The sequence below is a fragment of the Acanthopagrus latus genome, chromosome 1, assembly GCF_904848185.1.
Source record: "Acanthopagrus latus isolate v.2019 chromosome 1, fAcaLat1.1, whole genome shotgun sequence".
Classification (NCBI taxonomy): domain Eukaryota; kingdom Metazoa; phylum Chordata; class Actinopteri; order Spariformes; family Sparidae; genus Acanthopagrus; species Acanthopagrus latus.
Window position 1 is genome coordinate 9,608,537 of NC_051039.1, and position 12,751 is coordinate 9,621,287.

The following is a 12,751-nucleotide window of genomic DNA, read 5'->3' on the forward strand; positions in this document are numbered from 1 at the left end:
GGAGTGAAAACAAGCCCGCACATGTCAATGCCATGGGATATCGACAGTAAAATATAAACAACAGCCTAATCCAAATGAGAGTGACCAGCATTTTGGTTGCTGTTGGTGTCCCGGATAAAAACATGCCTCTCTCTGTTGTACTTACTCGTGAGTGGATTAAAGGACATTATCAGTGGGTGACACCAATCTTATCTAATGTGAGTTTATAGTGTGCCAACTATCTGATAGCATTTGAATGAACAGTATGTATTACTGTTGCCAAAAGGGGACCTGCACTCAAAACAGTTAAAGGAAAAGAGGTAGTTTGGTGACATCGGGAAGCAGAATGGGATCCTGGGAGTTTTCATGAACAAACTAGAATGGCAGCTGTAGAAGAACGGCAGTAGAGCGCATACCTCCACCGAGGCTGAACACTCCCCTTCAATCCAATCAGGCCTAACTACCGATGGTACTTTTCCGTATCGCCATTATCTCATTGATGGTAGTTTTGGGTTTCTAATCAAACTTCTATGAAAACCCATTAGATACGTTAGAAACTGCATCAAATTACACTCACAGCCACATAAATATGCCTTTTTCATTAAGATCTAGCCACTTCTCCCTGAGAAATTAACACAACTGTTGAAAAGCGCCCTCGGAATCTCAGAATGTTAAACAAAGCGAAAAAAGCATTCCTGGATCCGTACCAACAGTTAACGGTTATCCAAGTTTGCGGAAATCTGTTAAGTATTTTTTAGTCTAATCTTGGTGAACAAACCAACCAACAAACAAAACAAAAACAGACACGGGTGAAAAACAAAACCTCCTTGATGGAGGTAACAAAAATCTTTCCGTCGCTGTCAGAGATGAGGTGACGTATTAACGTCCCTCCTCACTCTGTGACGCATCTGGTGTTTACTTGGAAGCTGCGACTAAATGAAATGCACTTTTACCTTTGGCTTTGAACATTGTGTGAAACCTTTGGGATAGTGTAATATAGAACAAAGGTCTAGTTGTTTTCAGACAATTCAATACAGAGATATTGCATATTATATCTTATATGTGCAGAACACCTCTGTTGTGCATTGTTCTCTCAGTGGTACCTGACTTTTTAAACTGTAGATTTTGTGGCACGTTTCATTCACGTGCTAATTTGTCTGTGCTGGTGGCTGATCGTTAAAAAGACAACACAAACTTTTTATTTATTTATTTATTTATTTTTTAAAGTTTGGCTGACCAAAAGAATCCAGCTGAACTGAACTTAAATCAGTCTTGAGAACACAAGGATGTCTGACTTTTGCTTCACTGCAAGGGGGTGAAATAAAGATTTGGAGTTTGAGTGAATGAGGTGACACCTTGACCACTCAACAGCCTCGCTTTTCACCCAACAGCAAAAGAAATATTGCTCCACCTAGTGGAGGTAGCAGATATAGGTGTAACATGGCCTGACTTGATTTCACTCCTAAGTCAATATTTGCAGTGCTTTTTTTTTTGTCTTTTTTTTTTTTTTTTTTTTTTTTTAAAGATCCATGTCAACTGTAAAGCCAGGCCGGGGAGGGTCTCCTGCTCTGCCTGCTCTTATCTAAACCGTGCAGGAGAAAAACAAACCCTTTCTCAGAGATGGAGATACATAAAACTGAAATGAAAGGACGGAGCGCGGCGGGGAGAGGAGAGAGGACTGAGAAAGAAGAAGAAGAAGAAGAAGAAAAAAATCAAACAAACTTGCAGGAGACATTGTGATGAAATCAAACACAGACAGGCTCATCCTGAGAGTTTCCCCGCAAACAGCACCGCACTGAGCGCGGTGCCCTATTTCCAGGCGGCTCTGTCTACCTGCGCTGAGCCCCTCCCCTTCTCTCCCCCCCTCTATCTCTCCGCCTCCCCTCCTCCTCCTCCCTCCCTCCTCCTCCTCCTCTCCCCGTCCCTCGGAGTTTGTGTTGCACTCGTTGCAGTAGGAGGGTCCATGTGCACCGAATGACGTCGCTCTGACTTCAAGTCCGACCGACTCCTTCGTTTGTTTTTAATACTCTTTTCCATCCAGGGCCCCGGATCGCTAATCTGCGAAATTGCGGCCATAATGTGAGATCATCTGCCGCTGTCGTCCGACCCGTCGCTGTCGTTCGTCCTGTCAGGAGCGAGAACCCGCTCCGCTGTGGAGGATTACTACTGATAATACGCAGTCCACTTCTCCAGTGTGCGTCCTCAGCTGTCAAACTGAGAAACTATGTATTGGGAAGAGTAGACAGAGCACATTTGTTGATATTTATTGACTTTGCATCGCGTGTCTTTTTTTTTTTTCCTCCTTCTTGTTCTTCTTCTTGTTCTTCTTCTTCTCTCTCCCCCCCCTGTCCTCTGGATTTATCGCTGCCCAGCAACACGGCCACCTGACAACTCTGAATGTCGTAATTAAGGTAAGGAAAGGACAGAGCTCTGTGCTTGACTCTTTACGTTTTTTATTTTTTATTTTTTTGGAGGGGGGGCTCTCGGATGAGAATGAAAGCAAACTCATTCTCCCCCCTTTCAGTGCATCCCCCCCCTCCGGTGCATTTGCTGTGAGGAGGATTTTTTTTTCTTTTTTTAAAATAACTTTCACCCGGGACTGTCAGCCCCTGCGTTCTGCTCCCTGATTTGTATAATATATATATATAAAAAAAAAAGTCGCCAAGAAGTTTACGCACAAACAATCACTGGCAAACAAATAATGTCATTCAAATCAACAGCAGTTTTTTTTTGTGTGTATTTAGTTGCTTTCTGTGCGCACCTGTTAAGAGCTGCGGAGAAAAGAAATAACGTGATGTCAAAATCCGTCTTTAAATCACCACTTCGGTAATCCGTGCGTCCTCGCGTCAAGTCAACAAAAAAAAAGGAAAAAAAAAGAAAAAAAGAAAACAGAAAAAGAAAAAAAAATACGCAGACGGGACGACTTTTAATATCAAAATGAAACAACTTTGCCAGCCAAAATAAATAAATAAATCGTGTTGTGCTTATTCTGCGCCAACGCAAAATGGAGAGCTATGCAGCGAGTTGCCCCTCAACAGAGGCAGGAGAATCGCGGCAGGAGTCTGGGAGGGAAGGAATCATCAGGCTGATAGCTCTTTTATTTCTCTTTTTATTTTGTTTTGTTTTTCATTCCTTTACGCGGGGACGTGCACACAACGTGCATGCAATATTTCGCTGGCAACCTGGATAACTTTAACTCAAGCCTTGGCTACTTCACAGCCCCCCTCGGAGAGCGCACCGTTTCATGCAGAACCGCGCGCTCAGCACGTCCTCTGGAGCGATGCGCCCTCACTGCGATCTGTTTCTGTCATGTGTGCGGTCAACTGCGCGCGTTTCGGCCGCTTCTAGCCGCAAAAAAAGCAACATTTCAAGTTGTGTCGCAGCTATGTTGTGGCTGCAAAGAGCAATAACTATTGAGTGACAGCCGTCGGACCAATCCGCGGATGGCCTCATAGGGCTGGTGGATTTCTGTCCGAGCCGTCCAATAGGGGCGCAGCAGAGGTGGGGATTTAAAAAAAACAAAACCCAAAAGCCCAGGCGACGTCACGCAGACTCGTTAACCCCTCGCGGTGCAGTTCTCTCCTAACTTATCACAATGTACATCTCCTGTAGTGTAGGGACAGGGAGCTGTCTGCGAGAGAAGGGAGGAATACTGCACGGACCGGCTTTGGACTTTAAATAAGATGATAAGAGTTTCAAAATAAGTCAAATCTGTTGTGTTTTAAATGGAGATGAAAAAATTCCCCCTTTTTCCTTTGCCATGCCTTTTTACCTCATAAGGTTTTTTATCCAATGACCCGTAATTAACTGCTTTCACAGAAATCCAAATCAATAGATTTAAGATTAATTAGCATATCCCTTTGTCTCACATGAGACCTTTAATCTGTGCCTAAAGGTAGATACCCTCAATACACCTGCCACTCAACAGTTTTAATTAAAACCAGCGCCTTGTGCTCTGCCGCAAACATCTCTCATCCTTTTCTCTCCTTCCGCCCTTCTTCCTTGTTTACCAGGTGAATCAATGAGCCAGCAATGGAGACCAAAAGATACCAAAGTTTCTTTGATGGAAGCGATACAGAGAACAGATGGTCGCAGGTCCCCAGCACCATGGAGCACTGCTGCAGCACAGAGGATTCAAGTCTGACCAACAGTGATATCCTGATGGACATAGTCAATGTGAGCTGCCCTGCTGGAAGCCCGGCCACCGACTGCAAAGACAACAATACAAAGAAGCAGGAGCAGCCAATGCTTCGGCTCAGCCAGAACCAGCCATTTGTTCTCCCACACTTCAACAACTCTCTCCATGGTCATAAGCAGGAAATGGACTCCAAGGAGCTTTCCAAGACTGTGGCTGAGTCTATGGGCCTGTATATGAATGCTGCCAGGGAGGCAGACTTTGCCTTTAGCCAGCACGGGGGCAGTACCAGCCCTGGGAAGATGTATCCAGTGTGTGGGCGGTCTCTAGAGGAGAACCAGTGTGGCTCCACAAAGAGCCCCAAGTTAAAGCCATTTGGTTTCCAGCAGCCCAGCACCACTCCACGAGAATGCACCGCTGGGACTCCAGTTAGCTCAGCCACAATGCTGGCTTCATCTCTGTCCTGCAGCCCGCAGACCTCCAGCTCCATCTCAAGCCCCGGTGGAAGCAACAATATGGTGTCCTCAACCACCAGTCCTCCTACGTGCTTTGGACCAGTGTGCTCGTCCGTCGGCAGCCCGGTGAGCCAGACGTCTTGTGCCGCAACTCTGGCCAACATCAAGCGCAGGAATTCAGCCACATGTAGCCCTGTAGAGTCCAGCACAGTGGGCTCACCGCCACTCACCAGCCCGCTCAACATCATGAGGTCCCCCATGTCCAGCCCTCAGAGTATGAGTAGTGTGAGATCGCCTCCGTCCTGCAGCACTACCTGTAACATGAGATCATCAGTCTCGAGCCCCACAGGCGGCAGCTGCACCAGCACTGCCAACAACTGCAACACAGTAAGGCCCTCCATCTCCAGTCCGGCCACTGGGGGCGCCATGGCGGTCAGCAGCCCGCAGAACCCCCCCTCAGGTGGGTTTCCTGTGTCCAGTCCTGCTGGCGGGCTGGGTTTGGTGCAGAACGACACCAACAGCCCAGAGGCGGCAGGTCTGACCAGAGACACGGACTTCAAGAACTTTGAATTCCCCAAAGTAGAGATGGTAGACGGGGAGGTGTTCAACGTCGGCTTAGACCAGATGGGCATGGTCAAGTACATCAAGAACGAGCCCGGAACTGACTTCAGGAGCATGTGTTTAGGCAGCTCCAAATGTAACGCGAGTAGCACACCTTTTATCACCCAGATTAAGAGTGAGCCAAACAAAAATGAGGGATGTATGAACCAACCGCCCTACGGTGAGCAGTCACCATCTCTTGGTCTCTTCTCTGCGTCTGAGACAACCTATCTGTCCATGAGGAATAACATTGATGAATACAGTCTTTCTGGTATCTTAGGACCTCCTGTGCCCTCTATGAATGGGAACTATGAACCTGATGTGTTCTCCAACAATGTCCTGTCGAAAGGGGTTAAGCAGGAGACCAATGATGGCAGCTATTACCAAGAGAATAACAGCATGCCCACATCGGCCATTGTTGGAGTTAATTCCGGTGGACATTCATTCCATTACCAGATTGGAGCGCAAGGAACAATGTCTTTCACGCGGCATGATGTGAGGGACCAGTCCAACCCTTTGTTGAATCTAATTTCGCCCGTAACGGCGTTAATGGAGTCGTGGAAATCTCGGCCCGGCATGTCACAGGGGTCACTGTCAGCCAGAGGCGAGGGATACCCGGGTCAGAACTGCATCACGGACAGGTAAGAAGTCGCCTCTGTGCAGTCTGAGTGCCTTTCTGTGCGTCTCTGTCAGACTTTTTGCATAAAGTGATATGTTTCCTGGGTTGTAATAAATATTCAGCATTACAGAGAGAGCCAGTTTTCTTTTTTCCTAAATCCCTTTTTTTTTAATGTCAGTATAGCTGGATAATAACTGCTCTCTGTAGAGGATCAGATAGATGGAGGGCCAGTTACATTGAGACTCCTATTGCTCAAGGGGTTTAGGGCGTTTGCTTTGAATAGTGCAAAAATAATAACAACAGCGGGGCTTGGGAAAGGCAGCGGGATACTGGCCGGGGGGGCAGGAATTAAAGGAAGGGGTCCAGGTCATTGTTGTAGTAGCATGTGATCACAACATCATCTCTGCTCGCGCTGCCTTGTGTTCTACTGTAACACAGAGGCAAAGTTTACCTCTTATCAGGGGCCTGTGTGTGTGTGTGTGTGTGTGTGTACAACAACAAAATTTATTAGGCTGTTATCAGGAGGTCCGGCTAAGACCTTGTGTAATGCAGATATCTTTTTTTTATGGGCCCTAGGCCATTGGCAGCATCATAAATTATGAATGATTGATCACATGCTTTTGTTGCCAAACTGATGAAATAAACAGTTGCTTTTGTGAGGGTGGGGGCTGCAAAAACAAACAGGCCAAAAGGGGGAAAAAAAAAAATCTTTAATAGCTGCCAATCTGGCAAAGTGCAACTTTGACACAGTTGTTTTGCTTCCAGTGTACTCTGTTGTCCTAGTTGCATGTGAAGCTTAAGGAAGTAAAACTATCATCAGCACAATTAACAACAGCAAGCCATAATTCAGACCATGAAACATATGGTGACATCGTTTCAACACAGTACGTATACTCACGTAACAGTTGGAGAGGCGCTGGTGTTTATAGACAGGAAATCAGAGGAGCCCTTTGTGATTCTGTATCTGGGGAATTTGGGTTTGATTTGATTTTTTTTTTTTAACATTTATTTACTGTCTGTTGCTGGTCTAATAAAACACATTGTTATCATCCATTATTCCAAAGGATGTTATAAATTCAGTTTTTATGAGCCATTGCAAGGAAGCACAAAATAAAGTCATAAATGACTTCCTGTTTACTTGGCACGGCTGGAGAGTCAGATGCTTGCTGTAAGAAAGGTACAGTACTTGAGCTGCTGCTGCTGCTGATGGGATGTCGCTCTGCTACGCTCGACTGTGAATTGACCGTGACAGTTCCAGACCGACTTTGGCCCGTGATGTTACACAGAATCTCAAAAATGGAGGTTTATGAGATCCAATGTTTTCGTGATTGAATCTGGAGAAACCAACTTTGCCGATCTCAATGCTCTGCCATGTTTCAGTTGTCTGCTTTCATTTTTTTTTTTTTTTTTTTTTTAAATTTAGAATTGAGGGACCAGTCTGGAGGGAGGGACTGGGAGAAAAGTCGGTTTATATTCTCACGGGTCATCGACTGAAAACTGACTTACAAATGCAATGTGAAATATTGCTGCTGATGCTGGTTGACAGCATCATGTATCTACCTTTTATACTGTCGTCTTTTACTAAAAGTTATCTAGTGTCAAGCCTCGCTGATAACAAGATGAACTCCTAAACATTTTACCTAATTTGTAGCTCTTAAAATATCCACATTACATTTATTGTCCTAGTTACATCGTTGATTTACTATAATGAGCACAATGCACACCTGTGTCTGCTTATCTTATCGTCAGTATTTTCTATGTCATCTCTGTTTATTCAGCTTTATGTGTGCGGTACGTGATCGTCTGGAGAGTACATACTCCATCTGTGTGTGTGTGTGTGTGTGTGTGTGTGTGTGTGTGTGCCCGTGTGTGTGCCATAACAAGGCTCGCAGCTCTGAGGAGACTGATACAGCCCCGTTACCTTGGAGGCGACCCATATGGCAGGAGGCAAAGCGATGTTGACGGGATCACTGCCACCTTGGTCCTAATGAGATCCAGCTTAGCCCTAATGTCAGACAGGATGACAGTAAGAGGTGGGCCACATGGCAGCCATCCAGGCAGGAAGGCAGGGAGGCAGGAGGCAAGCAGACACAAACAAACACACATATACATATGTACATACAATAAATGCATACACAGGCACACATACACACACAGTGTACATACAGCGATGTCTTCGGTAGAGTGCAAGAAACATTTTTCAGAGGTTGCTGCCTACTTTCAGCGCCGTCTAACACCAGTAGTATTGTATTGATTGACAGCTATACTTAGACATAAACATTGGCTTATTCTACCCTGCCGGAAAATCTTAAAGTGCACTGCAGGAAATCTGTACACTGTCGAGCATGGCACCCGGGCCCGAAATTTCATAGGCGAAAAATGTTACGTAACCATTAAAAAGCACAACTAAAACTCTTTGATCCGCTGAAGCCTTGGATGACAGAGTGTAAAATCCCTTGGCTCTTTTTTTTCTCACTTTGGTTTCCTCTGTAAATGGTTTTAATTAAAAATGGCTGCTCATCTGAGCAGTCTGGATTACTTTGTGCAAAACATTTTAACTCAGATTCAAAAGAGCAGAGGAAGGGGGAAAGAAAATGAGTCGCACTCACCAGAATTGTTGTATTTATGTGATGTTTGGTTTAAACTTAATTCTTTGGCAAGCTAGGTGGCTGGAATGGCGCATTTTCAGATGCTGAGATTGTCTCTTTTTTAACAAATAAGTTGAATTCCTGTTTTTTTCATTCTCTTGAGTTTAAAAAGCTCTGCGGTACGGCTTGAAGACCACACTGTAAGAAATCTGCTTTGTAAGAAATATATAAATATGGAAATGATAATAAAATGACCTACATTAGTGCACTGGATTATGTTTGCACCCTGCTTAAATCTCCAAATCTCTTTTCACCCTATTTAGGGCATTTTATTTTGTGCTGGTTTTCACAGTAATGTTTCACCAAATAGAATTACTTTTAAAACTTGTCAGCCCTCTGACCTAATAAATTCATAATCTGACAAATGGTTAAAACTCAAAATAGAAGCCGACGATGTGTTTTTTTTTTTTTTTCCTTTTTAGATAAGCTCCCCATTGAGCTTTTTTTTCGCCTGTCTCAACAGCCAATGCGAGTAGCAGTGCCTCACTATAGGTTGACATTTCCCTTGCCTGTAGCTTGCAGCCAGTTGCCGTGGCTCAACAGAGTGCCCATCACGAGGAAGTACCAGATTCGAGCGGGGAGAATGCTTTGCACTGGACTGTGGCCAACTCTCAATGTTCTGCAGAGGGATGAAAAGGCATACTCCTGAGAGCACACTAATAAGGCTTTAATTGTATGTTCCTCCACTAAATTAATGGATGGAAATGATTTGATTAATTCAGACACTGCTGGATACTAATATCCAATTAAATCCAAACACCAGGCATGCACAGGGGCTCCCAGTGCATTATGGGTTTGTGACTATAAAGCGGGCAGCTGCTTGTTTGGGTTGTGAAAAAAAAGGTTACAGGTGAAGGTGTTGGGGAATGGCTGCAGATCTTAGAAGCTGTCATATATCTATCGCATGCAATATTTATTATGTGCATTAAAGAAAAAAAATAATTCAATACACAGTCAATACAATCATTCAATTGTGGGAAATTTGATCTAAAGCACACACCATGCTGCTGACTGGTTTATGTTTTTTTCACTGTGTAAGTTAATGGATCGAATAAAACCTAATGACTGTCTGGTACCTTTAGGAAAAACACACGTGGACCTTGTTTTGCTTACTTTTTTGATGCTATCTCGAGTGCGGGCCGAGATGAGAGAGCAGAGTCGTGTCATACCCTCTTAAGCAAGATATATAGTTCATATGAATAAGGTTCTGCAAGGGAGCGTGTGAGACAAACATAATGAAGACATTTTCTCTACTTACTTAATTTATGTGACTACCAGCGAGTGCACTGATAAAAAATAATGCAGCGTGCAGCGAGAGAATTATCCACATTTAATGAATAAATTGGGTTCAACCAGTTGAGGGTTAAAGTCATCATGTGCTCAATATTATACAGTGCATTCCTTCGAGTCTTACTGCAGGAGTGAAACTTCACTTAATGAGAAAAGATGGATTTAATTTATTTTGTTTCATTCATCTATATGTGGCAGTTTATGATTAATCCACATTGTGTGGTGGTTTGAGAGGACATGGGGCGATTAGGTCAGGCTATTCGGTTCGATTGAAACGCTGTCGCCAACTGTTTTGACATTCAAGTTATTGTTTCTTTTTTCAAGCAAAAATGCCAATCGTCTGCTGGTTGCGGCTTCTTAAACGTAAGGATTTGCCGCCTTTCTTTGTCATTTATTTAACATACTATTTGTAACTTTTTGGCATTATATAGATGAAAAGAGTAGTTAAAAAGAGTTGTTGATTACTCGTGAAAATTGGAGCTAAACTGATCCATCCATTGGCTGATATTATCGCCAGATATTGGCCTATTGCAGATACATTAGCATCGTATATGTGTATACGTTGTCTGATATGATAACTTTATTTAACTTCTCTTTTAATGCGGAAAAGATGCTTTTATTTAAACATCCTGCCTCTGTCGTATACCGTTTTCACACGTGTTTGATGAGCACATTTTATGCATGACTGCGAAAAGGATGTATGCGGCCAGTTTGTTGATAATGGACTTTTTTACCTCCTTAAATCAGTCGTGATTTAATGAAATTAATTGTTAGTAGTTACGATAGAATAATACATACCCTACAAAACATAATGTTGTTTTAAAACAGTAGCAATATGCAGTAAAATTGTGTAACATTATGATTGATCAAAATATCAAACAAATTAGCTGAATGATTTGTCACTAAAGAGACGGATAAATACTAAACCACACTATCTATGTGTGCTTGAAGAAGAATACATGATTTAAAGTGTAACATTCTCCATGTTTCATGTGTTTCACATGCACTAAAATATGCTGAAAATGTCTTCTGAACTGTTGTCATTGCACTTTGGGGCGAGCGCATGAATAAATCACTCTCTGTGTGCGCGGCACTTTGGCAGTTCAAACTTGCCTTTCAGTGCAGCAGTCCAGTCCAACAGTGAGTGATGAAAATTAGCTTGTTCCCTCAAGCAGAAATTAGCCATGTTTTTTTTTTCTTTCTTTTTACATCGAGCTCAAGAATAAAGACAGTCGGTGCTGTAGTTGCAGAAAATCAACCTGTGAATCAGGTCACGAGTGTGACACTGTCTGGCTCGTCGAGGCAAGCCAAACTACTTGTGTACATTTTTAGCATAATAGGATTTGTCATGCCGAAGGAAAGCCTTGAAGCGCATGAAGCTGAAGCTCTTAAAAATAGACAAATAGTTGAACAAAATGAATCTAATTGTTTCAATACTTCCTCCCTGATGACATAAATACCTATGCATGGCTAAAGAATGAAGGGAAAACATTTGATGAATAAAATAACTCAATGAAAAAAAAAAACTATGAATACATGAAGCCCACAAGAATCCATGTTTTTTTTTTTTGTCTTCTGGGCAGCCAATCACTCATCGGTGTGGGTGGATTTGGAGGCTTCTTAGAGGAGAATATTGAGGCATTATTAGTAGTAAGAGCTGGTGAAATTCTCCCGTCTGCTGCTCTTAAAATATAAGAATCTTTCCTTCAGAAATGAATGCCTTGTTAAGGTAAAATCTCCTTGTCTGGCATTTTAGATTGTGGTTGTGAATTGAACATTTGTTGGGTAAAGGGTTAATCGGCCATGTTTAGGCTGTGCAGAGATTTGTGGCTGATCTTGATCTCAATTTAAAGATGTTTTCACACTGCTCCGGCAGAGAAGTAGCTTAATGCTGTTAATGCTATTTGACAGCCTCATGTTGGGAAGCAGCTTATTTAACTTTCACTGTGTTTTTTTGCTGCCCAGCCACTTGACATTAATTGATACCAGGGACTTGTCGAGGGGAGTCATATGTCTGTGACCAGCAGAAGGCCACGATCCACCTGAAAGTGGTGCAAATAGGTAGCATTATTTACGGAAGGTCACCCAAGTAAAAGCCATGTTAAGTTATTTGTTCATTCAACATAGCCTCCTTACTGCTGTACGTGTGCTTTGTGCTAATGTTAGCTGCTGGACGATTCTTTTGCTGCTGCTGCACTTCAGTTCCTCGAGTCAGGGGCTGTGTGCTTTGTGCTACTCGGTTAGCGGTTGAATGATACTCCGTCAACGCCACTGCTGCTCACTCGTCGTTTGGCTCACAGGGTGTTGTCTTAGTGCCACTGAGTTAGCTAGCTGCTGAACATGGTTGTCACTGCTAACTGTATCCAGCTACTTCATGTCATATCTTCCTTTACATGTAAGAAAACACTTATTATAATAATTATATAATTATTATGGATGTGAACAACATACATAGCTATTGTGAGCAGTTACCACGATCATGCTAGCATGTTAGCATGGGGAAATGGCTGCACTTTCTCTTCCATTCTTGTGTGACTAGCTCACCAATAGCTTCAGCAATACGTAATAGCAATTGTCAAAGCATTTCATTAATTGACTGCTGTCAGGATGTTAAGGTATTTTCTACAAATATATACATATATAAAAAAATAAAACATGCTTCTAGAATAACTTATCAACCCCAGATGAGATGTAGCATTTAGCAACTGAAAAGGCCAGATAATTCCCTCAGGCGTTGACGGCAACCAAAACAGAGCTATAAGAAGGTGTAAATTGGCAATTTAAGGTAGTAAGGTCGCCACAAGAACTTTATGAGGTGATAATATCTCACTGTTGTGTTCGCAGCTCGTTCGACTCGCTGAAAGTTCAATGTGTTCTGTTTTAAAGGGGAAAGTTTAGGTTCCTGCAGAAACTCTGCTCCCGCTGCTATCACCATTTTGAGTTTTAGAGCCACTCTGTTAAATACCACAACACTCTTGCTTTTCCTGTCAACTGCTCATTGAATACATTCATTGAGTACATATTT

General features: G+C 43.0%; 1 protein-coding gene across 3 annotated transcripts in view; it reads left to right on the forward strand.

The window, feature by feature from the left end:
• The first annotated feature begins 1,911 nt into the window (after positions 1-1,911).
• nr3c2 (nuclear receptor subfamily 3, group C, member 2) overlaps positions 1,912-12,751 on the forward strand; it is an 84,612-nt gene continuing 73,772 nt past the window's right edge. For 2 of the 3 annotated variants that reach the window (XM_037108694.1, XM_037108698.1), the window contains exons 1-2: positions 1,912-2,390; positions 3,993-5,810. In XM_037108694.1, coding sequence (XP_036964589.1) covers positions 4,012-5,810 — 1,799 coding nt within the window. In that variant the 5' untranslated portion in view covers positions 1,912-2,390; positions 3,993-4,011. The remainder of the gene's footprint in view (positions 2,391-3,992; positions 5,811-12,751) is intronic. The other variant, XM_037108706.1, reaches the window with a different exon arrangement.